Below are 27,742 nucleotides of genomic sequence, written 5' to 3' on the forward strand. Positions count from 1 at the left end.
GCTCTGTCCCTAAGCTACACTTAGAGCACTGTGCATTTATTTTATGCAGTGCCATGGGCTGAATCCAAGGCCTCATGCATGTTAGGCAAGTGCACTGCCACAGCTACATTCCCAGCCCTTTTTAAAAATTTGAGTCTGGCTAAGTTGCCAAGGCTGGCTTTGAACTTGTGACTCTCCTGCCTCAACTAGGTCATTTTCAGGACAGGTTATTTCAAATGCAGCTGGTGGCTTGCATTTTAAAAGGACATGTGGGCAAAAAGAACTGGCTTGAGGATCTTGGCTTGGTCTAGCAAAAAGAATAGAGCTGTGAAGAGTATAGCTGATTCAAAAACTAGCAGTAAAAGCTGGGTGTGGTGGCACACAACTGTAATCCCAGCAACTTGGGAGGCTGAGGCAGGAGGATCACAATTTTTAGGCCAGACTTAGCAACTTAGGAAGACCCTGTCTCAAAATGAAAAAGGGTTGGTGGTATTCAGTGGTAGAGTGCCCTTGGGTTCAATCCCCAGTACTAAAACATCATCATCATCAACAACAACAAAAAGTAAAAATAAACCAATAAAAAATACACAAAAAACTAGTGTGGTACCAAAGACACAAGGAGGTGGGATCATATTTTGGCTGTTCTATTCTGGCGATCTGCAAAGTAGTCTTCTGTGCTGTGGCCCTTGCTCCTAAAAAGGTCAACATCTGTCTAGGTTTGAGATATGTTACCATTTTATTAATACATTGAGAAATGCTGCCTGTTTCCAACAAGTCCTATCTCTCATCAAAGGCTGTACCACGCTGAGGGCTCTACATCAGCCTTTCTCTTTCTATCACCGCAGGGCAAGAACCAAACCCAAAAGAATATATGGGAAGAAGCCCAGGATTATCTCCCCATTAGCATGGAGCCTATTTATCCCCCAGTCATCTGAGGTCTGAAATACTTTCATTAGAAAACAATGGGCTGCTGGGCTGGGGTTGTGGCTCCGCAGTAGATTGCTTGCCTAGTGGTTGTGAGGCCCTGGGTTCGATCCTCAGCACCACATAAAAATAAATAAAATGAACGTATTGTGTCCAACTACAACTAAAAAATAAGTATTAAAAAAAATTACAGGCTGGAAGAAATATAGACAGAGGTGTGTGGAAAGAAGACCAAAGAGGAGTCTCACCTGGGCAGGTGTTCTTGTTGCATGCAATGGAACAAGCTTCTAGCACCTTCTCAGCCCTTCCACCATCTGTACCCTTAGAACGGAGATCCAGGAGGATCAAATGGTTGTCAGAACCCCCTGGAAACAGAATTGGACATGATGGAATATAAGAGGTGCATTGTAGGCCAAGTGAAGGAAACTGGGCAGCCGGTGGAGGAGACCAAGGCTGAGGAGGTTGGGAAGTAAGCACCCACGACGAGTATCAATTGCCCACAAGAAAAGATGCCCCAGGCGTAGGAATTGATAAGGGGACAGAACCTGTGTAAACAGGGGTATCATACAGAGGACCAATGTGAGGCTGCCAGGTAGAATATCTAGTGGTTTTTGTGGCTCAGACTACCAACACCCATGACATGACACAACACAACAAGGGTCAGCAACGGGTTGGAGTTTCCCTGGGTCCATGTGTTTGTGGCTTCTGACAAATAACTTGTAAATTTCCTAAATGACTCTGATTTTTTTGCCATGCTGGGGATAGATCATGCGTGGCAGGGACTCTACCACTGAGCCACACCAGAGCCTCTCTGACATCAATCTTACAAGCTCCTCTAAGAAAGCACTAGAGAGTGGTGGGTAGGGGTTTCAATTTACTGCCCAGGTGGGGAAACCACCATATTTACTATGTACATATTTGGTGTTAAGACTCTGCTAGCCTCTTGTTCATTTTATTCCAAACCCTGGTGAATGCTTGATATATTTCCGATTTTGGAGTTTTTCATTTTGGATAATTTGCTAGACTTTCCTGTTTGAGCATCCCTATCCTAAAAGTTCAAAATCCAAAATATTTTAGGTACCCTGTCATGTTCACGAAATTTGATTTTGGATTAGGGATACTCAACCTATATTATTGAAGTAGTACAGAAATCTTAAGTGTCCCCCAAAAGTCCACATGGCACAGACTTGGTCTGCACGTGATGCTTTTGGGGGATAGAACCTTTAAGGGGTGGGGGAAGGGAACAGTGGACCACAGCTCCTTCCTCTTCTCTATTTTGCTGCCTGGTCAGGAAGTGAGGTTTTGTTCCACCCACAGTCCTGCCATGATATGCTACTTTACCATAGACTCAGAAGCAACGGGGCTGATTGTAGGATGAGAAACCTCCAAAACTATGAGCCAAAAGAAATGTTTTCTTTTTATAGACTTATCACCTTAGGTATTTGCTATCTTGAGAGTATCCAACAGAGCTGTCTGGACCTGACCAAAGGTCCAGAAACTCTTCAGAGCCTCTGGATCTTTCCACTTTGAACTTTCATTAAGCCAGGCATGGATTTGGGACATAAGAGAATTCTCACCTCGGCCTGGCTATGTTGCAGGGATGATTTCAAAGATGCAGGGGAGCTAAGTCAACAGCTTAGCTTTGGAGCCCTGTGGCTGAGTCCATTGACTGGCAATGTGGCTTCTGTCAGGCAGTTCAACATTTTGGAACCTCAAATGCCCATTTGTATAAAAAGACTAATAATTCAAAAGGTTGTCATGAGGTTTAAACAAGACACTAATCATAGTGCTTGGCGTGGTGCCAGGCACAAAGTAGATATTCACAGTCATCATCTGCTTCCATGTCTACATCACATCTCAAACGGTAGAATGAACAAAGACGATGTCACCAGGGACAGGGCAGGCCTGGCGTGTAGGAAGGTGGATGGGACTGCTGACACCAGGGCTTTCCTGTGGCTAAAATTAACAGGACCTAACTCCTTGCAACTCCCATGGCAGTTCCCCAACCAGTGCCACTTGGGAGCTAGAATGGCTACAAATTCAGCCCTCACCACAGACCTGCTGTGTCAAAGCTGTGTTTTACCAGGATCCCCAGGGGATTTGTGTGCACAACCAGGTTTAAGAAACTAATCTAAGGGACCTTGAAGGTCACAGTCCACACTGGGATTTCTATTCCCATTGGATATTGGATTTTCAATATCTTGAAGATGTGAAGGATGAAATAGGAAAAGAAGCCAAGTAGATCGTGATGGGTGGGTATTGCCCAGGGCTAAGGTGGAGCTCACCCAGCCCCTGCCAGCTCTGCCACTAATGGACTGTTTGGTGGGAGCACCACTCCTTAAACCACGGGACTGGGATCTCTGTAGATAGTGAAGGATAGGGTACAGGGAGAAAGCCCCCAAGCCTACAGATGCCATGACCCCACATTTCTGGACCACCATCGCTACAAACAGGGCAGCTCTGTGTATAAAAAAGCCACCTTTCCTCATGGCAACTGACATTGATTTGAGGAAAATGCTGTCCTTCCTGGAGAAATCCACAGTGCCAGTGACATGGGTGGCAACCCATGGGGTCCTCACCTGGAAATCCACCTCACTCATGGTCAACCAGATCCAGAAGGTTTGTATTAAAAGGAAACAAGTCTCCAGCAAGCCAACTCTTCAGGAAAATGCAGCCAATCAGGGTCTCCCTCCCAGCAGGGAGAGCCTGATATGCCCTGACCTCAGAGCAAGACAATGTAGAGAGGGGTACTGGGTCCTGCCAATTTCAAGTCCTGGCTCTGCCACCTACAGGAGTGTGTTGGCTGCAGCCCAACCTCTCAGGTGAGCTTCAGGTACTGCCCCATAGAGCTGTTCTGAGGACATCTATTCCTCACTTTGGGTATTAAGTAGCAGCTTTTGTTGTCATGTGTGGCCCATCTGACAGGGCAGCTGGTAAGGCAAAAAGAACGGGGGGAGAGGAGGACACAAAGGAGGCCCTGCAGCGCCCAGAGCCACCACCCTGTAGGCCACATTCTGATCACCCATGAGGAGAGTAGGCCTGCCCAACATCATGTGGTATTTGTACCTGTGACTATATTGTAGCCCAGCTCCGTGAGGGCCTCACCCAGAGCCCTGCAGTTGGCCAGCACCTGCAGCTGATAGATCTTGAATTCTGTAGTCATAGCTTGCTTCAGGGCCACCGCAACCCCTGGTTAGGGAGATGGTGGGTCAGAAAGGCAAGAAAGAATTGAAAGATGATAAATTGAAAGCAGCCCTGTTTCCCCTGATGCTCCCATGCTTTGCAATTCCAACCAAGGTTGTGGGGATTACATTTTAGTGTCAAATAATATAAAATTTCTTCTTTTTCTGATACTGGGGATTGAATCCAGGGGTGCTCTACCACTGAGCTATATACTAGACTTTTTATTTTTTGTTTTGAGATAGGGTGTTGCTAAGTTGCTGAGTCTGATCTCAAACTTGCAAACCTGTTTCCTCAGTCTCCCAAGTAGCTGAGATTGCAGGCATGCACTACAGTGCCCAGTGATATATTTCTTTTTTGTGGTTCTGAGGATTGAACCTAGGGCCTTATGTATGCTAGACAAGTGCTCTACCACCTAGCTACACCCCCAGGCCCATATCTTTAACCCTATGATTACTGCAGACCTTACTGAGGAAACCTTTCTCTGAACAACTGCTTTTGAGGTAAACTTTCTCTAGGCATGGGGATTCAGTGCTAATAGATTACCAAGTAAAAGCTTTTAAAAACAAGATGGATTTCATAGTTCTTTATAAGCTTGATGTATGAAAATCATCATTCAGCTGCCTAAAAAGTTGGGCAGATACAAGTTAGGCTGATTGCTCAGGTCATGCCTGGATGGAAGGGACAGCCCTGCTTTACCGTATGCCATCCAGACTCATCTGGCACCTGCGTTCAGGGCTGAGGGCTCCTTTACTAGATGGACAGAGAAAAAAATGCAGGATCACACAAAATCCACACACCTGAGTCCTGCCATTGAGTCTCCCATCAGGGTTTGTGAGAACAGTGGCTGGGCACTAGGTGAGCCCAGCATTCCAGAGTGGAAGGAACTGGGAGACTGAGGATGCAGGTGCAAACAGAGGACTTGAAAACTCCCCTTAGGCTCCCAATGCCTGCCATGCCCTTAGGACTAAGATTCCACCACTGGCTGCTTTCTTAGGTCTCCTCCTTGAAAACAATGGCACTTCTCCTTAACTGAGAAGCCACATCTCATCCTGAGCTCCTTGGCCTAAGTTCCACTAATCGTCTTGTTAGAAGAGAACAGTGGGATAACTCAGGCCATCACAAACGTCCTTGGTCACTTGTCCAAATAGAAGAAATATATCAGTGAGACCCTGCTGGGCAGTCACAGAATCAACACAGGAGTTATCAGTGTGGCCCCAGGTGTGAGGGTCAGATACAGGTGCCTTGACAGGCAGGGCTTGGATCCTAATCTTCCTCAGCCTTTGCTGGGCCCTCTTCTGTCTGAGTTCTTCCCTGTTGTTTCTCACTGGGAGCTCTGGCCTGACCCAGTTTCACTGGAGGATGGCCATGAGTGGAGCAGACACCACTTCCTTCCTGTCCTCATCTTGTACCAATCCCAGTGGTCCACCTTTTCTTCTGTGTTAGCAGCTCCTGGACAGAGATTATCCCCCAAGTTCCCTCCCCAGTGGAAGTCCTGGCTCACACTTTTGGAGGACAAGTGAAGTGGAAATTAGAGACCATGGGATGACCATTGGAGCAAATGGGAGGTCATCATGGCTGATGGTGCCACCCAAGGGCTCTGGGGTAGGCTTGGTGATGCTTTACCAGCAATGGCATGGTTGTGGGGACCTCCCTGCAGGCCTGGGAACACAGCGGAATTGATGAGCGACTCCAGGTTGTACAGAATCTCTTTGCCGGTCTTTGGATCCACACTGCGCACTCCTGGGTAAAAAATACCATCAAAATGCAGTCCTATAGGCTGACCCCTCCATCTTCTCAAACCTACATTGTTTATGGTATAGTAAGCACCAGGCTGCCTTGACTCCTGGTGTGAGGGCAGCTGCTTTGTAAGGCTATGGAGCAGAGGGGGCCCTTGCTGCTGCCCCTCCCTCTTTTTGGGGGGGGATTGAACCACTGAACTACATCCTCAGCATTTTTAATTTTGAGAAGGACCTCACCAAGTTGCTGAGGCTGGCCACGAACTTGAGATCCTCCTACCTCAGCCTCCTGAGTTGCTGGGATTTTTTGGAAACAGGATGGGTCACTGACTGGAACCCTAGCTTCAGCACCTCCACTCTACACCTGTCACCTATGATGGCTTCTTTTCTTCATAACACCTGACTATAATGAAGCCTTAAAGTGGAAAGGAACAGAAATTTCCCTCCCGAGACTGTAACAAAGCACATGCCTTTGGCATTTCTTTAAAGATGACTAGGAAGGCGACTTAACAGAGATAATGCTCAGGTGGCTACTCATGGGGAAGGTTTCTTTCTGAGAAAATATTCACACAGTAATAACTTAATAAATTATTACTTAAAAATAAATAATACTAACACCTCTAAGGAAGTTGCTTTTTCTTTTTGCTGCTCATAGGGATAGAACTCAGGGCCTCATGCATGCCAGGCAAATACTCTACCACTGAGCCACATCCACAACCCTATTTGGAATATCCTGGGAGCCAACAACTGCTCTGAGCACTTTGTGTAAACTCATTTAATCTCCCGAATAGCAGTCCAGTGAGGCAGGTGCTATTACTCCAGTCCCCACTCCAGAAGTGAAGAAATGAAGCACCAAGAAGCTGCCCGGGCAGCCTGGGACCACAGTGTGTGGGAGAGCCAGGGTTTGCTTTGGTCCTCTGGCTCCTGTCAGCCAGCAGAGGGTCTAATGAATCACATTAACATACAATGGCAGAAATAAAAGGCCTCCTAGGCAGGTGGGACAGGCCACCTGACTCAAAAGCATCAACCCCACTGAAGAAGGACCTCAATGGAGCACAGGGACAAGAGAGCGCTGGGAAACTGCGTGGGCACCTCGTTGGGTCAAGTCCTAGCTGGGGCAAGGTGAGGAGGCCCTGCCCAGGAGTAAGAGTAATGCAGCTATCCAGGGCGGGTTTCTCTGCTGATGTGAGGCTGGGGCACAGATGTCATCACAGGATTGCTAACCAAGGCCCTGACAGCTCAAGTGGTTTCCCAGGTATGGGAATCTAAAAATAAGGGGCACACAGGCTTAGAGATGGGCTATAAGGTACTAGAAAGAGAAATTCCCCACTAAAATGATAAAACTTGCATTAAAGTTCATGCACCGAGAGCCTGCATCATTCCAATACACAGCAGTTGCTGATCCCCTTCCTGTTTTCCTAGCACTTGGATACACAGGAATGGGGCTACAATTCTTGCTCAGGACTTCCTTGTAAGTCCTCTCCATAAAGCCTGTCACTGCTCTTTCCTAAGTAGCTTTTTAAGGGACTGCATCATAATATTTTCAAGAATTTCCAGTTTTTTTTTTTTAGCTTCCTCAACCAAACCTGAACCCCCACAGCAAAAATGTCACCCAATACCCATCTACCCAAAAGTCAGAAGCTCACCTTTCCTGTAAAAGATCATGCCGGCACGGCAGCCTCTCAGGGTCTTGTGGGTGGTGGTGGTCACCACATGGCAGTGTTCAAAAGGGGATGGCACCACGCCAGCCGCCACTAGCCCGCTGATGTGTGCCATGTCTGCCATGAGATATGCCCCACTCTCGTCTGCAATCTTCCGCAAACGTTCGTAGTCCAGGTTTCGAGAGTAGCAGCTAGTTCCTGAGACAAGGATGACAATAGAGTAAAGATGCCTGAGGGCAGCCAAGTTAGCCTCAGTACAAATTTACAAATGGCCTCTGGATGTGAAGATATCAAAGCCTGAAGATTTCTCCACTAAAATCTCTTGAAGACAGAAATGGAGAGTGCCCTCCAAAAACACCTTTGTGCTAAAGGTAACCTCTGTGACCTCCCTTTTCAAGGTAATGGTGGTTGAGATGGCCTGTAATTGTGAAGGCCAGTGAGTCAGAGGGATTAACATTTCTAAATGTTTCTCTTAGTACAGCCTCAGATCTTATTCCACTGAGTACTAATGGTGGGAAATACAAACCTGTCCTTAAAGAATAAAATATACTTGGAGCCAAGAAGCTTAGCCATCCAAGGCAGAAACTAGCAGTGAGCTAAGGCAGGCTGAAACTGTTGTTCATACCCTCTGTAACAGGCATGGGCGCTGCCTATGAATAAGGCGGCTGTTCGCCCCACTCCTCACCTGCGATGATCAGCTTCGGGTGGAAGAGGCGGGCATTTTCCTCCAGCTGGTCGTAGTTGATGTAGCCACTGTCTGGGTACACCTGTGGGGGCATCAGGGACACACAGGCTCACCTGCTTCCTCTGGTCAACCAACCATGCCCGCCACCTTTCCACCCACCATGACAACAGGAGCCATGTATCAAACTAGGCCTTGATCCCCTTGATCCTTGTGCAGGGCACAGGTGTATTCAGCCTGCACAAGGAGTTTAGACAATCACGTATGGCTCACATAACCAAGGATGACCTGAGAGGCCTCGGGAGAAAAGAGAGCCCTGGCCCTGGGGTGCTATCCTTTGAGAAGGAGGAACCCCAAAGCCCCTGCAGAAAGAAAAATATACAAGAAATAGCCTTCACACATGATGCATAGTCCAAAACATGGTGATTTTCAGGCACGAGACAAAGCAAATACAACAAAAAACCTGCCTAACAATTTCTGTTCCAAGGACCAAGAGGACCTTCCATGTAACAGGGTACACTTTATACCTGACATAAACCTTGGTGCCTTACCACTGCTGGCTTATTTAAAGACTAACGTGTTCATCTTTTCTCCTTCCTCCTTTCCATCTTCCCTCCCCTAGTTGCTGGGGAAGCAACATTCTTCCTGTCCTAGCCTGTGTTTATTGTGTCCTTCAGACCACTGGCCACAGGATTAAAAAAATCCACACTTGGGAGTTTGGTAACAGTGGATCTAAGAAATGGTTCTCAAGGCAGCCATCTGGATATGAATTATGATTCCTGATAGACACACCTGAAGCCTAGCTCTTGTAGTCTCCTTTTAAAAAGACTTCTGTTCCCGTGGCAGTTAGAATTGCAGCCTCCCTGGAACATGAGTCTGTGGCCTTTATCATTTGCTAGCAAATTAATACAACTTCTTTTTCCATTTTCTTAATACCTTGCCCTCATTATTGTATCCGCACTAGGGACAAGGACCAAGTTTTCAGTATCACCATGAGATAAGAAAACAAAATAAAAGCCATGAATATTAGGAAAACTGATATTCTCAAAGCAGCATGATTGGGCACCCCAAAAACCCAGAAGCCCAGAGGCAAACTATTATAATGAATAAGTTAACTTACAAAGTCACTGGATATTGCATCAAAAGGCAAAAATCATGCCGAGTATAGTTCAGTGATAGAGCTCATGCTTAGCAGGCACAAAGGGCTTTGTGCAACCCCACTACAACCCCCCCCATCCAACCAAAACCAAAACTCAATTACATAAGCACATATAATCAATAAAAATGAAATTAATAAAGTTATTATGTCTCAAAAACCATAAATTAAGTAACACAAGGTGTCTGAGATGGCAGCAGAACAATTCAAAGACTTTTTTAAAAATAAAAACTATTTTTATCAATTCCCTTGGAAGATGTTTTCTTAAATTTACTTGCTCTATCTCTCCTCCAGGAGGCTGATGTTCCTTCTGATATGATAAGGTGGCAACAGAGACTGAGACTGAAGGTGGATTTCCTACGTTTGGTCCCACCTTCCCCCTGTAACAGAGCCCTAAATGAACTCTAGACAGGGCAAAGGGGAAAAGTGAAGGGAGGGGGGCATAGGAGTAGGAAAGATGGTGGAATGTGAGGGTCATCATTACCCTAAGTACATGTAAGAAGACACGAAGAATGTGACTCTGCTTTGTGTACAACATGACATGAAATTTTCTGTGAATATTCAAAATACAGTCTTGACTAAGTTGTATTTCCACTAAATTACAATTCAGTACTAATAAGCTGTATTGTTAATTCTTTATTTTATTTTTATGTGGTGCTAAGGATGGAACCCAGTGTCTCATGCATGCCAGGAGAGCATGCTACCACTTGAGTCATCCCTAGCCCCATAATTCTTAAAAACAAAAAGAAAGAAAGGAAGAAATTAAAAGCTCTAAATTGTTTTTGATTCAGAAGGGCCTCCCTCTCCCTCCGCCATGAGGGAGCGTGTGCTGAGACTGTGACAAGCTTCGGATTAACACAGTCTAGCTAAATCTATATAAATACATATTTTCTGCCTTTGGTCCCAATATGCTCTCTGTCCTCTTATGAAAGCTCTCTGTATCCCTGGATTCCTGGAAGATGGAGCTTTGAGAAAGAAAATGGCCTGATCTACCTCCACAAAGCCAGCTTTGAATGACACTTGTTTTCCCACAAACTTGTCTCCTGCATTTTAGTGAAATGAGATGAATGACCAAGTCTTTCCTACCTGGTCTTGCCCTCTTTTCCCTCTCGAAAAAGCTGTTTGGGTGACAGCTGCATTGGCTACACTTATAATCCCAGCAATTCAGGAAGCCAACTAAGAAGGATTGCAAGTTCAAGGCAGGTAAGGCAACTTAACTTAGAACCTGTCTCAAAATTAAAAATAAAGGCTGGGGATGTAGGTCAGTGGGTAAAATGCCATTGGGTTCAATCACTGGTAACACAAGAAAACAAGAAGCTGGGTGGGAGGCTAGGGCAGGAGGATTAAAAGTTCAAGGCAACTATAAATTAGTAAGACCCTGCCTTAAAATAAAATAAAAAGGGTTGGGGATGTAACTCGGGAGGAGAGTGTCCCTGGGTTCAATTTTCACTACTGACACCACCACCCCCAAAACAACAAAAACAAGCAACAACAACAACAAAAAAAAACTTGTTCATGCCCCTGAGCCCCAGAAGATGGAGATTTTAAACAGAAAAGGTTTCCTGTCTTCCTCAAGGATGGCTTTGAATAAACCTGTTTTCCTTCATCAACCTGTGTTCCTAACTTGAGAGGACCAAGGTGCAGTGAAAGCTTCACAATAAGAACATTATTGAGAGTCATCCTAAATATTTCTTTATTTATTTTTAGTTTGTTTTTCTTTCAGTCTTGCAAGGTAAAGAATTTCTAGTTGTATTTAGTTGTTATTTTTAGTTGTAGTTGGACACAATACCTTTATTTTATTTATTTATTTTTATTTGGTGCCGAGGACCGAACCCAGGGCCTTGCACATGCTAGGTGAGCACTCTACCATTGAGTCACAACCCCAGGCCAAGAGGCATTTTAAAATGCTAGTAATTAAGGCAATATTTGTGGAATGACAGACAATCTGATTGATGGAAGGAAGAGCACCCCAGAACAGAACTCCATGCGATGTAGGATATCTGGGCAATATCAGTGGCGACAGGAAAGTCCGGTAGACAAAGAATGGCTTTTTCAATAAATGGCTCTAGACCAACTGGGTATCCACATGGAAAACAAAAGGTTCTCTGTTACCTCAAATAACACACAGAAATAAATTTCAGATCTAGCGATCCCCACTTCTGTGTGGACATCCTAAGAACTTGGAAATCAGTTTGCCGAAATGACATCTGTACTCCCATATTCACCATGGCACTGTTCACTACAGCCAAGACATGGAAGCAATCCACTGCCCACCAACAAATGAATGAGTGAGGAAAATGGGAAGTGGAAGGCCATCCACCTTAAAAAGAAGGGAGTTCTTCCCCTTGTGGTACCATGGATGAACCTCGAGGACACCAAGCTAGGTAAAATAAGCAAGGTACAGAAAGACAAAACCTTCATGATCCCACTTATATCTGGAATCTAAGAAGCAGAGAGAATGGTGGCTTTCAAAGGCTGGGGGGAGGAATAGGGACATGTTGGTCAAGGGTTACATAGCTGACTATGAAGAATAAATGAAAAATACTGAAGGAGATGGATATGTTAAGTATAGAACTAAATGTGAAACATAAAACAGCCTATTTTCAGTTCAAAGTCCAGCACCACAAAATTAATTGTTTTTTTTTTTTGTTTTGTTTTTATGGTACTGAAGATTGAATTCAGGACCTCATGCATGCTAGGCGGCAAGTGCTTTACCACTGAACTATATCCCCAGACCAAAATGTATCTTTTTAAACACATATCTTAGTTCAGTTTATTAAAGTCATGTTAAAACATATGGGCAAAGGGGAGGTAAACATATTGAAAGGTGATTACTGCAGAGCAAACCCCCAGGTCTGGGATGTGGGGAGGAGGTACCAAGGGAAACTTCATGGTCTGCAGCCCCCAACCTGAGCCTTCCTTCCTCTCAATTACTGGGACCTACTAAAAACTACCAGCACACCTGGAGTGAAAGGTTCCCGGTTTGATAGTCATCCCTAGATGAAGCTCTTACAATCCAGCACAATTACAGAGGCTTGCATGCAAGGTTCTAGGCACTGAGGAGAGAGCATCTAGGAGTCAGGTTAAAAGACCATTTTGGTTTTAAGCATGTAGTTTTTCTGAACTGAATAAAGAATCCATTGTCCCAATGAAACTTATCCTAACTGACACGCAGTAAAAAAAGTAGACATGGTCAGGTGTGGTGGCACACATCTATAGTCCCAGCTACTCAGGGTCCTGAGACAGAAAGATCACTTGAGCCCAGGCTGGGCAACAGAATGCATTCCATCTCAATAATTTAAAAAAAAAAAAATTTTTTTTTTGAGTGCTTGATTGAATCCAGGGTCTCACACATGGAAGGCAAGTGCCCTGCCACTGAGATACACACCCAGCCCCTATAACTTTTCTTTAAAGCCATAATTACCAAAAAAATCTATTGGTGGTCTATCCTTCCATGTTTTTCTTTTTAAATGTTGGAGGTTTTTAAAAGCTTTTCACTTTGGGATCTTATTGTTTTTTGTTGTTGTTGTTGTTTGTTTTGTTTTTGTTTTTTAATGCTCCTGGAGCATTCACAGGCATTTATAACAAACTGCAGTGGGGTGAGGGCAGTGCAGAGGCTGGTGGCTAGGAAGAGAGACCCCCTCAGTCCTGCAGGAACAGGGAATGGGAGGGATTCCAGTGATAGAGGAAGACAGGAGGAGACCATGCAGAGGTGGGCTAGAACTCAGTGTTGCTGTTCTTCCACCAAGAAATGAATTCTGGCCTGTATTAGGCAATTGCAGAGTCCCGTGGTGCAGGGTTAAGGGCTGAAGACAGAGGCAGGTGGTCCAGGGAAAGGCTGAGCAGGAAAGCCACCCCAGAACACCTACAGAAGAGGCACAGCATGTGTGGCTGCTGATAGGCCAATCAGGCCTGTCTTCTCCCTAGTAACTGAGGACTTGAGGGTGCCACTCACAGCACCCTCCAGATGTGCTGTGCCTCCTGTGGTTCGCCTCAGCTGGGGTCCCAGGCCCTGCCTTTCCACACTCTGGCAGGCCAGCCACAGGGTAGGCTCCCATTATGCCCAGGGAGCTGCAGCCTACAGAGTGCATGTCAAAGATGGGGATGGCCAGAGGGAACTGGAACACAAGACTTCATATCCTAATGTCCAGAATAAATTCTTCAGGAATACAGAAAAGCAAGAAGCTACCCAAGGCCTCAAGAAGACTCCAGAAGGCTCCAGAAAACAAGTCAATAATTACTCTCTGAAACAATCTTTTTTTTTTTTTTTTTTGGATACGGAGTCTTACTATGTTGATCAGGCTGTACTGAAACTTCTGGGTTCAATCGATCCTCTTGCCTCTGTCTCTCATGTGGCCAGGACTATGGGTAAATGCCACTATCCTAGGGTTTCTGCCACAGCTTTTGCAATAGCAAAAGAAAGAGTAGAAACTGGATTTTCTTTGGGCGAGGGGAAGAATGAAGATTCTTTTATTCACTGACTTCTTCTGATCAATGTCGGTCTTTGAATTATAACTAGACTACCACAGGTTATTCAGTTTTGTTAAAATGGAAGGAAACAACTTTGACTTTGAGTCGTAACAACTTTAAAGATCCCATTCTAGAATTATGTACTTCATTTTTTTAAAAGATATCTTCAGTTATTATGCCAGCATCTGAAAAAGGCAGCCCCTGATAGTGAGCACTAGTAAAATAAGGTCTTTAAAATTATTTTTCCTATTTGAATAACGATTACATTAAACCATAACTGTGTGTGTGTGGGGGAATCAGTGTAAATAAATGACACAGGTCAAAAGACAACACAGAAGGCTGAGGCATCTATCAGTGGGAAAATTTTTATGAAAAAAACTAGTCTCCCATGTGGCTAGATTATGGGTAAGTGTCACTATCCTTGTATTTCTACCACAACTCTTTCAATAGCAAAAGAAACTGTAGGCTTTTATGTCCTAAATCCAAACACAAAAGTGTTTTTTTTTTTTTTTTAATTGTTGACATGTTTAAAAATCTGGCCTCAAGGCTGGTCTGGGCCACTGAGAAGATCTTTGACTGGAAACACCTAGGCTTTCCATAAAACAAAACAGTCACTTGCGCACACACACACACACACACACACACTTCCCTGTGTTTTCTGAGCAAACACAGACAACCAACAGGACACCACAAACAACATGGGATGTCCATGTGGAATACTGGCTTGATCTTGAAAGAAGAAAATTACACCTCCAATATTTAGCAAGTTTAAAGATTTTTTTCTCCTGGTAGCAAGTAGAAAACAACCAGAAATGGCACTATTTGACAATAAGACACACACAAAGAAAGATTCCTAGGCACCAGAAAGAATCACAACACCAGGCAACAAAGACAATGCACATTATTTTTTTCTATCCATCGCCCTTAGTGTTCTTATAGACAAAGCACTGTCTCACTTGAGCCCCCACCTCCTATTTGCATTTTTTAAACTTGCATATTTATACAGATGGAGCTCCCATTAAAGATTTGCCCCACAAACCCCAGAGGCAGCGCTGGGCACTGGTTCTGAGGGTACTGGTTCGTTTTCTGGGCACATGGCTGATGCCGGTTGAGGACAGGTCTGTGCAAAGTGGGCAGTGATGGCTGCAGGAATGGGCTGGAACCCTGAGTAGGTAGTGGCTGGGTTGAGCTAGGCTGTGGAGGTCTGTGGCCATTGTCAACGGTACTGGGGCTAGAGTCAGGGACACTGCAATCCTTGTTGCAGCTGCTGGCCCACAGGGGAACCAGGTGGGATTGTTTCTTGGTGAGAGTAGAGCTGCTGCTAACCTGGTTGCTAGGAGCTGTTACTCTAGGTGCTGTTCCCCTAGTTCTGGGGTGGCCACCACCTGGCTGCATCTGAACCCTCCTCAGCTGTTGCCTATTCCCCTCCCTCCCTCCCTCCATGGTATCGTAGCACCACATCAAATTCTGTGTTTTCTTTGCCTAAGATGGCAAACAAACAAAACAAAAACATCTATCCCAGCTGTCCTCAGTGGGCCCTGGGAGCCTGAGGAGTCCTCCAGGGCAGAGAAATGAAAATAGTACAAGGTAGGGTTTCCTGAAGTGTCACAGGAACAGAACTACTTAAACTGTCAATAGTCAGATACTGGAGGTTTTCCAATGAATGGGAATGGAAAGACAGATCATCTCTTACCTTATAGGGCATAGATTCAAAGAAGATGGATGTAGCAGAGATTTTCTTCTTGTCTGTCATGAACCCATGGGTCAGGTGGCCCCCATCAGGCAGGTCCAGACCCATGATGCGCCCATGGGGCTCCACGAGGGCCGTGTACACTGCAAAGTTTGCAGGGGAGCCTGAAACAGGAGGCCAGAAAAGACGTGAGTATTTCTTCCTGAGTGGCATCCAGGAGCTTGGATACTAGATGATTATCCAGGAGTGGCTGAGAACACACGTGGCCACCAATATGACCTCCCCGATCCCCAAGCGGTAACCCTGTACCAGTCTCCTTGAGAGTAAGAGAAGTGGGAATGCAGAGGTGGGAGCCCAAGGCAGTGGAGAAGGATGCACACACCCGTCTCTTTGGCTCATTTCTTACTTAGGACTCCTTTTGTAAACATCAGTCTGGGGGCCTGGCCTGGAGGGGCTGCATGGGACAATCTAGATGTGGTCATCACCTGAATAAGGCTGGACGTTGACCCCCCAGCACTGTGGGTCCAGGTGATAGGCCTGCAGAGCCCGCTTCTGACAGAGTGTTTCCAGTTCATCAATAAACTCAGTCCCGCCATAATACCTGTGGGAGAGAAGCAGGAGTACCGCATCCACTGTGGGCCCTGACCTTTGCTTCTAGCAGAGGCCAAAGCTCAGGAGTGGGAAGAATACAATGGAGGGGAGTGAGCAAGTCTCAGCTCCCCATGTTGTCCTATGAGGTTGTAGGAGGATCCAATGAGATATATAAGTTGTTACTCAGTAAATCTACCAAAGCTCAAGGCAGAGGTAGTTATTCACAGTAGGAGAAAGACAAAGCCTTCAATTTGACCCTCAGACTTCTATAGAGAATTTCAGGGGCATCTCAGGATAGAATGACAGTTCATTCTCCAAGGGTGACCCTTCTTTTTCTGTGTCCATTGGAATACAAATGCTAAAATTCACCAAGATCATGTCTTATTCTGTACTTTCTTTGTCTGATAATGACTGTAAAAGACAAACAACAGATGGGGAGGCGAGGTGATGCATGCCTGTAATCCCAACAACTTAGGAGGCTAAAGCAGGAGGACCTCAAGTTCTAGTCAAATTTGGACAACTTAGTGAGTCTCTGTCTCAAAATAAAAAACAAAGGGCTTGGGCTGTAACTCAGTGGTAGAATATCCCTGGGTACAATTTCCAGTACCACAACTCCCCCGCCCAAATGAAGCTGGACATGGTGGCACTGTCTAAAGTCCCAGCACTTGGGAGGTTGAGGAAGGAAGATCCCTGAAGTCCAGCAACATAGAAAGATCCGATCTCAAAATAAATAAATAAATAATAACATATATATATATATATATATATATATATTTCATATATACACACAAACCTATGTCTATATGTATGTATGAACACACACACACATATATGGCTTACACTGGTTCAAAAGAGTTGAGAAAAGTAATCACTGCACATGTAAATCCAACATTTATTTATTTATTTATTTATTTTTTATAGTCATGAGGCCCACATGGAGCCTTTATTTTATTTTATTTTTTTTAAAGAGAGAGAGAGAATTTTAATATTTATTCTTTAGTTTTCGGCGGACACAACATCTTTGTTTGTATGTGGTGCTGAGGATCGAACCCGGGCTGCACGCATGCCAGGCGAGCACGATACCGCTTGAGCCACATCCCCAGCCCCTAAATCCAACATTTATAACAATAAATTTATACAGGTTGAGCATCTCTAACTTAAAATATGAAACCCAAATGCTCCCAAATCTGAAGCTTCTTGTATACCAAGGTCTCGCCGTGTGATGCCCAGCACTGCTCTGGGACTCTGCACTGTCCCCACTAGAAAGAAGGCACTCACCAAAGGCAGTTCCTAGACCTTGGACTTCCTAGACTCCAAAACTATAAAAATAAGTTGCTCTATTTACAAAAACTCAGTCTCAGCAATTCAGCTATACAAACAGAAAATAGACAAAGAAAGTTGGAGATAGAAGAGATAAAGTAGATGGCCAATAGACAAAAGGCAACTCATGTCCCGTATACCAATGACACAGGAATAATCAGGATTCAAAATAAAAAAAAAATACAAACCATTTACAATAGCACCTCCAAAACTGAAGTACTTAAGCACAAATCTAATAATTTATGCATTAAGTTTTCTAACTTTGAACATGGATGGAAGAAATCACAAGGAACATTTAAAAAAAAAAGTTTCAAAGGGAGTGGGGTATATAATTCATTGGTAGAGCCTAGAATGCATTAGAACCTACCTACCTTGCAACCCAGCATCACAAAAAGTTTCAAATTTTGGAACATTTAGAATACTTAACCAGTATAGTCTATGCAAATATTCCAAAATCTGAAAAACTCTGAAATCTGAAGCACTCTTGGTCCTAAGCATTTCAGATGAGACACTCAGCCTGCACTATCAGCTCCATTTCATTTCTCAGCCACTCTGATACAGATGAGAGTAACAGTCATTTTTTGTGACATCCCTCAAAGGACACTGATCTTTTCTCAGTCAGGGTTGGATGATACTCCTTATTAGCCTGGCCTGCTATTCTAGAAAGCTACCAAAGAGACTGTTAAATGTAACCCTGAATATACCTGCTCCAGGAACAGCAGTGGTATCACAGGCTAGAAATCATACAAGAGCTATGCAGGAAGGCAGGAGTGGAAGAGCACAGACTCCACAATTGGGAAGCCTGTTTTCTTTGGTACCAGGGGTGCTTAAACACCGAGCCACACCCCCAGCCTGTTTTTATATTTTGTTAGAGACAGGGTCTATACGAGTGCTTTAGGGCCTCACTAAGTTGCTGAGGCTGGGTTTGAACTTGCAGTTCTCCTGCCTCAGCCTCCTGAGTCACTGGGATTAGAGGTGTGTGCCACTCCATCCAGCTGGGAAGCCATTTTATGAAGTTTACATGTTGTTTACATTTTACACCAATTTAGTACTTCACATCACTATGTCAGAAACAGGACTTGGAAGACACTCACTTACCTCTGGCCTGGGTACCCCTCAGAGTATTTGTTATTTAAGCAAGAGCCCAGGGCCTCTAAAACTGCTCGGCTGGCGAAATTCTCCGAGGCGATCAGCTCCAATCCAAACCTCTGCCGGTTACTTTCCTTCTTAATGATGTTGTAAACCTTATGAAAAGAAAACAGATGCTGGACAGTTGGACATTTGGTTTAAAATTTTGCTCCAATCAAAGCCGTATCTCCAAAAGAGAAAAGATACTATTACAGATTCATATTTGCTCTCAGAAATCGACTATAACCCAAATAAGCAGATTATGAAAACTCCCATAACACTTATGGGAGAGAACATGTCTTCCTTAAAGACTTTAGCATCCAGGAAAGAATTAATAATAAAATGAATAAAGAAAAACAAAATGATTTAGGAGAAAATTATGGTTTTCTTTTTGGTATCAGGGATTGAACTCAGGGCACTTGACCACTGAGCCATATCTCCAGTCCTATTTTGTATTTTATTTAGAGACAGGGTCTCAACTGAATTGCTTAGCACCTTGTTTTTGCTGAGGCTAGCTTTGAACTTGTGATCCTCCTGTCTCAATCTCTCAAACTGCTGGGATTTACAGGCGTGTGTCACAGCTCTGGCAAGAAAATTATCTTTACACATCCCACCTAATTTTTGATTCTACACCATCCTGTTATTTTTTTCCCTGCTTTCCACCAAGTTTCTCCCTCCCTGAACTTCATTCCCTGCTCCTCTTCTTTAGCAACAAGATGCTTCAGCAAAACCAGAGAGATAGAGAGTAGATTAATGGTTGCCTAGGGCTGGGAAGTTTGGGGAGGATTAGGGTGATGGCTGATTGGTTCTTTTGGGAGGAAAATTTTGCAAATACAGATTTAAGATATTTTTCACTTTATGATGGTGGGAAAATGATATACATCTAATAGAAACCATACTTGAAAATTTGAGTTGGGAAATCAAAGGCATTTCTGTATATCAGTGACAAATCTTCAGAAAGGGAAATGAGGAAAACTACCCCATTTTCAATAGCCTCAAAAAAAAAAAAAAAAAAAACCTTGGGAATCAACAAAAGAGGTGAAGGATCTATACAATGAAAATTACAGGACACTAAAGAGAGAAATTAAAGAAGACCTTAGAAGATGGAAAGATCTACCTTGTTCTAAGATAGGCAGAATTAATATTATCAAAATGACCATACTTCCAAAAGCCCTATACAGATGACATTCCTCATAGAAATAGAAAAAAGCAATCATGAAATTCATCTGGAAAAATAAGAGACCCAGAATAGCTAAAGCAATCCTTAGCAGGAAGAATGAAGGAGGTGGTATCCCAATACCAGACCTTAAACTATACTACAGTAACAAAAACAGAATGGTTTTGGCACCAAAACAGACTGGTAGACCAATGGTACAGAATAGGGAACACAGAGACTAACCCTCAAAATTACAATTAACTTGTATTAGACAAAGGTGCCAAAAACATGCATTGGAGAAAAGATAGCTTCTTCAACAAATGGTGCTGGGAAAACTGGAAATCCATATGCAACAAAATGAAACTAAACCCCTATCTCTCACCATGCACAAAACTCAACTCAAAATGGATAAAGGACTTAGGAATAAAACCAGAGACCCTGTGTCTAATAAAAGAAAAAGTAGGCCCTAATCTCCATCATGCGGGATTAGGTCCCAAATTCCTTAATAAGACTCCTATGGCGCAAGAATTAAAATCTAGAATCAATAAATGGGATGGACTCAAACTAAATCTAGATGCCCAACCTAGATACCCTTCAGTAGATGAATGGATTAAAAATGAGGCATATACACACAATGGAATATTACTCAGCAATCAAAGAGAATAAAATCATGGTATTTGCAGGTAAATGGATAGAGTTAGAGAAGATAATCCTAAGTGAAGTTAGCCAATCCCAAAAAACCAAATGCCAAATGTTTACTTTGATATAAGGAGGCTGATTCATAGTGAGATAGGGAGAGGGAGCATGGGAGGAATAGACAAACTCTAGATAGGGCAGAGGGAATGGAGAGGAAGGGGAGGAGGGGCATTATTCCAAATGATGGTGGAATGTGATGATCACTATTATCCAAAGTACAGATATGAAGACACAAATTGGTGTGAATATATTCTGTGTACAACCAGAGATATGAAAAATTGTGCTCTATATATGTAATAAGAATTATATATTCTGCTGTCATACATAAATTAAAAAAAATTAAATTGGGGGCTGGGCACAGTGATGCACACTTGTAATCCCAGCTACATGGACAGTCTAAGGCAGGAGGATTCCAAGTTTGAAGCCAGCCTTGGTAACACCATCTCAAAATTAAAAAAGAAAGAAAAAAAAAGGTTGAGAACATAACTCAGAGGTAGGACACAAGGAAGTTCTATCTAAATACATATGCTCTCTGTGCACTGTAAAGAAAGGTTCAGGGGCTGGGATTGTGGCTCAGTATTAGAGCGTTTGCCTGGCATGTCTAAGGCCCTGGGTTCGATCCTCAGCTCCGCATACAAATAAATAAAAGATCCATTGACAACCAAAAAAAAAAAAAAAAAAAAAAAAATATATATATATATATAAATATATAAAAAGAAAGGTTTAATCTCTATAATCTTTCCCCACCTTCCTCCAGAACATCCAGCATGATGCTCTACACTTTGCAGAAACTAAGAAACAGCTAAAATTATCCTCAAAGGACTTTTAACCTTTCTCAAGCCACTCAATTTCAATTTCGCAGTCTTTTTCATATGTGTGGTGCTGGGATCAAATCCAAGGCCTAGCACAAATGCTCTACCACTAGCAAACTACTGCCTTAACCCTATCACTAGCAAACGCTCTACCACTGAACTGTACTCCAGCCCCACAATCCGATACTCTTATAATATTTGCAAGGCAGTCCATAAATTAATTCATGATTAGAACCAGAGATTTAGGGGCTGGGCCTAGAATGTGTAAGATCTGTCCATCATGGTGGTTAGGGCTGGGGTTGTGGCTCAGAGGTAGAGCGCTCGCCTACCATGCGTGAGGTACCGGGTTCGATCCTCAGCACCACATAAAAATAAAAAAATAAAGATATTATGTTCACCTATAACTAAAACAAAAAACAAAAAACAAAAAAACTATCCATTATGGTGGTTAGAGGGATAGGGAGAGGAAAAGAACTAGAGATTTAAACACCTGATGTAAAAATAAGCCGAAGACCTCACAAATCTCACCTCAATGTCACTGTCCTTGAGGGGCTGCACCAGCATCTTATCATGGGAAGACCACACAGCAGGATCCCAGTGGGTCCCATTGACTGGAGTTGCCATTGTATTGGTTCCAAGTTGCCTAGAAAAACAGGAAAAGTGTATGTGACCTTAAATATTAAACTGAGGCAAAGCTCATCACAATATGTAAGTTCCCTCCAGTTGCTAAAGTGCTGACATACTTTTTTAGCCTTTCCCTCAGAACTGCTTGGTATACACAAGCACAATCTATTGCAAAACCACAGTTCTTTTTTCTTGTAAGTTGGACACAATTTCTTGATTTTTATTTGTTTATTTTTATGTGATGCTGAGGACTGAATCCAGAGCCTCTAATGTGCTAGGCATGGGCTCTACTGCTGAGCCACAACCCACAACAGCCCTGCTGTTCGTTTAAAACTATGGACCAGACCCTTCTTTCTCCAACTCCCCCCACCTAAACCCTCTTCCTGGGAGGCCTTCACCTACAGTGAACCAGCATGGCTGCCTCACTATTCATATTATAGTACAGTTCACCTCTGACTAAACCAAGTTCCTTCAAGTCAAAGTGAGTGCTCAGTGTTTTTCTTTTTAAATCACCCACAGCCCAGAACAGCAATGCACGAAGAAGGAATATTTGGGTTGGGGATGTAGCTCAGAGGTCCAGTGCTTGCTTAGCATATACAAGGCCCTAAAATGGATTCAATCCCTAAAACGGTTCAATCCCTAAAAGGGATTAAAAAAAGAAGAAAGAGAAAATATTTGCCAAATGATCAAACAAATGAAACAACAAATGTTGATTTAAAATATTTCACTAGTGGGGCTGGGGTTGTGGCTCAAGAGGTAGAGTGCTTGCCTAGCACACGTGAGGCACTGGGTTCGATCCTCAGCACTATTTAAAGTAAAATAAAGACATCGTGTTCACCTATAACTGAAAAATAAATATTTAAAAAAAAAGCCAATCTTATGGTCTTAGAATCTCAAAGAACAAAACTTCTTTTAAATATTAACTATTCAAAGGTAGCCAGCAACACAGGATATTTCTTAACCTTCAAAGAACTAAAGTGTATTTGGAAACCTCCCCTCTGGAGGGTCAGACCTGTAATCATTTGGGAAAACACATTCAATTCAGTTCTCCTGGGGCAAACACTGTGCTGGATTGACCTTCACCCATGGACTCCCAGATTCTACTTCAGCACAACAACTTGTTGCCATTTTGCCCACACAAACCATCTATTTTCTGATCTAAGATAGTAATTCTGAACCACTTATTTCCTAGTCTGGGTGAGAGCCGCAGTGTGTCCCCACACTCTAGCAGTCTGCTCCTGCTCTCATCACCCTCCCACCTGGAGTTTTCTAGCTTGTTCTTATTACCATGTAGGATTAAATACCCACTCCCACCCTTCCAGCAGTATTAGTATTAGTACATATCCCTTTTAGACCTATACTATCTCCTTGAGTCCTAAATAAGCTTTTTTTCTAAAATATGAAAAAGGTCTGAATTTTTTTATTCAAATGGGGTTCAAGATTTTTAGTCTCATTTCACTTAAATCTTTATATCCTGGGACATTTTTTAATAGCTCTGTTTTTTTTAAACATTAAAATGTGTATTCTAGAAAGAATAAAAATACAACCAAGAACAAAGTCACCCAGTCACAAGCAGTTTAGTTGGACATGTCCCTTTAGATTGTGGACATACATACAACATCCTTTTTTTTTTGCTTTTTAAAAAATTAATTAATTTATTTTATTTAGGTATATGTGACAGCAGAATGCATTTTGATTCATTGTACACAACTATAGCACAACTTTACATTTCTATGGTTGTGTACCACAACATCCCATTTTGTGTGATTGTGATCGTAGTGTGTATCATGCTTTTCCACACATCATGAATATTCACCAATTCAAAATCCCAAGGCTACAGGAATATTTTTGATAACCAAGAACACACTACACCAACTCAATCTATTATCCTTTCTTGGGGACTATCCTGGGGCATTCTTAATTACAGTAAGAGATAGGTCCTGAAACTATATACTTTTTAAGATGTAGAGTGGAAAACTCATTTTTAGTTAATACTATATTTAGGGAACATAGTATCTGTTCCTAAGATCTGAGGGTTGGCTGAAAAACATACTTTTTTTTGGTAATAAAATGTAAAATTTATCATTTTAACCATTTTTAAGTGTAGAGTTGGTGGCATTAAGTACATTCACATTGTTAAATAGTCTTCATCACCACCCATCTCCAGAACTTTCTTTGCCGAAGCTGAAACTATACCCACTAAACATTAACTACCCTTTCCCTCCTCTCCCCTGAAACCACCATTCAGTCTCCATGAAATCTGATTATCCTAGGTACCTCACAGCAGTGGAATCATCTGGGATTTGGCCTTTTGTGTCCAGCTTACTTCACTTTGCATAACGTCTTCAAGATTTGCCCATATATGTATCAGAATTTCCTTCCTTTTCAAGGCTGAAATAATATTCCACTGTATGCATTTACCATGTTTTGTTTATCCATTCATTTCTTGTGCGACATGTGGGTTGGTTCTACTTTTTGGCTATTGTGAGTGCAAATACCTGTTTCAAGTCTTTGTTTTGTAGTTCTGTAGGGTATATACCCCAAAGTGGAATTGCTAGATCATATGTTTGATTCTAAATAAGCTTTTGATATCTGAACACTCTATTTCACAGCTATCAGCCTACATTGAATTAATTCATTTAACAAATATTTACTGAGTTGCTCCTATGTCCCATGTTCAGTTATGTGCTAAGAATACAGAAGTTAATCAAACAGTCCCTGCTCAATGGGAAATAGATCATAAAGAAGAAAACAAGAAATACACAAAATAGTTACAGATAGTGATGATACTTATGAGGACAACAAATGGGTGTGAGCAATTTTAAGACTGTGCCATAGAAAGTGCTGAGCTAAAATTAGAACAGTGGAAAGGAGCCAAGCATATGAGATTTGAGGTAAGAGCAATACAGGCAGTGCAAAGGCTTAGTGTAAAGCCCTAAGACAGGAAGAAGTAGGACTTGCTAAGGATCAGTATGTCAGACCTTTAGGTTAGTAATCAGGGTCCTGTGACCGAAGCCTGAGGAACAAAGCAGTGTCCACAGAAAATTAGATTCAAAGGCCTAAGGATCAAAGCAAGAACAGGAAAACAGATTTTTACCTTGATGTTATGTATTTTCAGTTTAAATGGCCTCAAACCATTTCCTAAAAACTTTGGTCTCAAGCTACTGCCCAATACATTTGTGAAATCTTAAATTAACAACTAGTAAAACCCAGGGGGATGTGTCACAAGTTGGATACCTGGATTCAGCAGTGAAGGGCCACACATAAGGAGATGTCTGCTGAAGCTCACTACAAGAAAGGCTGTAGTAATGGCACAGATTCTGGGTTCAAATCCTACTCTGCCATGTCTTAATAAGCATCCTCAGTAACTGATACCTGTGTCTCAGTATTTTCACATCTAACACAAGGATAATGATGCTCAGAAGCTGGTTGTGAGTTAAATGAAACATAAAGGCAAAAGGCAATCTGAACAATGCCAGGCACAGAGTAAATACTCAAAAAGCATCAGTGATTATTGTTATTAAAAAATCCTGGGAGCCGGGCCTGGTGGTGCACACCTGTAAACCCAAAGCTCAGGAAGTTGAGCCAGGAGGATCATGACTTCAAAGCCAGCCTCAGCAAAAAAGCAAGGCACTAAGCAACTCAGCAAGACCTTGACTCTAAATACAAAATAGGGCTGGGGATGTGGCTCAGTGGTTGAATACCCCTCAGATCAATCCTGGGTTAACACCCCCCGCCCCCCCAAAACTGAGAATTTTAGGATCTTCTTAATTACCATTACTAGTGTAACATCTGCTGAGCACCCCAGTCTAATATGGCTCACAGCAGCTGCACTGCCATTCATTGTGTGCCATGATCCTCACAACCACAGGGAAAAAGACCTAGTAAGTGAAGACACTTACAAAGAGATCAGTCTTCCTATGCCTTTGAATCTTACCTGGAATGTTGCCACACAAGAGTATCCAGCCAGGGATTAGCTGAAGGAACTAACTTCCTTGTTGAACAACTAGACTGGAGAGTGAATCTGAGCAGAGAGTAACAAGAGGTGTGCAGAAAGTTTAAAGAAAGATAAGGACACAGTGTGCATCAAGAAAATAAGAAGCAGAAGTCATCAGGACAGTGAAGTTATTTAGTAAAGAAATCTAAGAGGGGAAAAAATTAAGTTAGTTTAGTGATAAATTTTTAGTATAATTTTTGCCACTGACATAAAATCGAATTCTCTAAATGATACGTGGGTGTGTTTAAGGGAAGAAAGCTCAGAATTTCCAGGCTCTGATCTTGTCTTCAGAACCCCACATTGGGGCCACAAGGGGTACTGCTGGCCTGTTCCTGAGTCATAACAGTTTATGTCCAGGGTTCTGGGGCAGGCATGCAAAGTTGTTTTCTCTATATTGCAGAATAAAGCCCTAGATTCATTTCTTCCCAGGAAAACAAACAAAAAACCAAAACAAAGCCAAGAAACAAAAAACAACTTCTGTGTGTTCTCTGGAAAGCAGAGAACACCAAGGGTGAGAGAGCTAACTTACCTAAGGTCATATAATCAATCACAAGAGTCAGAATCTTAACTCTGGCTTATCTTTAGTCCCAAAGTCTTTTCCCAGAGCACAGCACTAGATAAAAACACAATCACCCACAAGTCCTTACAAGTCCCCTCAAGTAAGAAATTCAAAATCTGATTCCACAACTAGTGTTTCCAGTCCAATAAACTGCCTGATTGAAGGCTTCAAGTGTGCTAGCTTCAGTCGACCAAGGGTCACTTAACTTTCAGAACCCCGAAGTACAGGCACGGGGCCAAGAATCCTACAGTGCAATGCCTGTCTCCTAGAACAGAGGGTGGCAGACTGCAGGCAACAGAGATCTGGGAGCACGCCAAAGCGGACAGCAGCGAGGAACGCAGCTTTGAAAACCAATCCGGGTTTGATTCTGGGTTCTGCCATTTTGCCCAGCTCCTCTCCCCCAGACTCACCTTCCTCATCTGCAAAATGGGGAAACGCTACTACCACTGACTTGCAGTGAGGACGAGGTAAGGAGTTGTCTTCAAAACGAAGAGTACTGGGGCTGGGGTTGTGGCTCAGCGGTGGAGCCCTCGCCTAGCACGTGCGAGGCCCTGGGTTCCATCCTCAGCACACATAAAAATAAATAATTAAAATAACGAGATATTGTGTCCAACTAGAACTAAAAAATAAAATATTAAAAGAAAAAAACCCGACAGTACTCGTATAAGAAAAGTGCTCAGCACCGGGCGGTTAATTATGCCCACAATAAGCCTTCGTAACGCTACTGGCCACCCCCCGCGCTACATCCAGGTGTCCAGGACCCAGAACTGCGGCTGACGGCCTTCGGACCCCTCCGCCTAGGCGCCAACCTGCAGCTCTCCGGGTTATTTCGGTTTCCCAGAGGCTGGTGAAGCGCGTGGCGGGAAATTGGGTAGCACAGCGCCGGGGCGCCGAGGACCTAGGACCCGAGGGAGCCCACCTACCAGAACGCAGCCCAGCACGTGTATGGCTACGCCTCAGTCCCACGCCGCCGCCGCCGACCGCACCACAACTGGACACCCACCTACCTGCGCTCAGCCGCGCGCCAGCCACGTGACCCGCGGCGTCCGCTTTCAACCCGAACTTGGCGCGCAGAGGCTGAGCGCACCGCCCCCGTCAGGCCCCGCCCCCGCCCCCTCCTCCCCGACGCTATTGGCTGCACTGAAGCGATGGGCGGGGCCAGCTCCGCCGGCTTGGCCAGCAGCCTCTTGGTGCAGCTGCTCACTTTGGGGCCGAAAGTCGGAGCACCCTCAGCCTTCGGTGGCGGGCTGCTGGGTAGGCGGTGGGGATTTACAGAAAGACAGCGAAGATCCTGCCACAGTCCCCCTGGGGGGCCTCTTGGGCTATGGAGTTACGGGTGAATTTTGTTACTTATATTTCACTTTTTCAGTCAGTGAAG

At 43.5% G+C, this 27,742-nt stretch overlaps 1 protein-coding gene across 1 annotated transcript in view; it reads right to left on the reverse strand.

Moving 5' to 3' along the window:
- Shmt1 (serine hydroxymethyltransferase 1) overlaps positions 1-27,392 on the reverse strand; it is a 33,312-nt gene extending 5,920 nt beyond the window's left edge. Inside the window, exons 1-10 of the mRNA XM_026408726.2 lie at positions 27,288-27,392; positions 21,713-21,827; positions 18,491-18,636; positions 15,967-16,082; positions 15,485-15,645; positions 8,169-8,250; positions 7,469-7,681; positions 5,710-5,826; positions 3,970-4,092; positions 1,152-1,268 (exon numbers count right to left, since the gene is read on the reverse strand). Of these exons, the coding sequence (XP_026264511.1) occupies positions 1,152-1,268; positions 3,970-4,092; positions 5,710-5,826; positions 7,469-7,681; positions 8,169-8,250; positions 15,485-15,645; positions 15,967-16,082; positions 18,491-18,636; positions 21,713-21,808 (1,171 nt within the window). The 5' untranslated portion in view covers positions 21,809-21,827; positions 27,288-27,392. The remainder of the gene's footprint in view (positions 1-1,151; positions 1,269-3,969; positions 4,093-5,709; positions 5,827-7,468; positions 7,682-8,168; positions 8,251-15,484; positions 15,646-15,966; positions 16,083-18,490; positions 18,637-21,712; positions 21,828-27,287) is intronic.
- Positions 27,393-27,742: the final 350 nt, after the last annotated feature.

This window comes from Urocitellus parryii, chromosome 7 (genome assembly GCF_045843805.1).
Source record: "Urocitellus parryii isolate mUroPar1 chromosome 7, mUroPar1.hap1, whole genome shotgun sequence".
Classification (NCBI taxonomy): domain Eukaryota; kingdom Metazoa; phylum Chordata; class Mammalia; order Rodentia; family Sciuridae; genus Urocitellus; species Urocitellus parryii.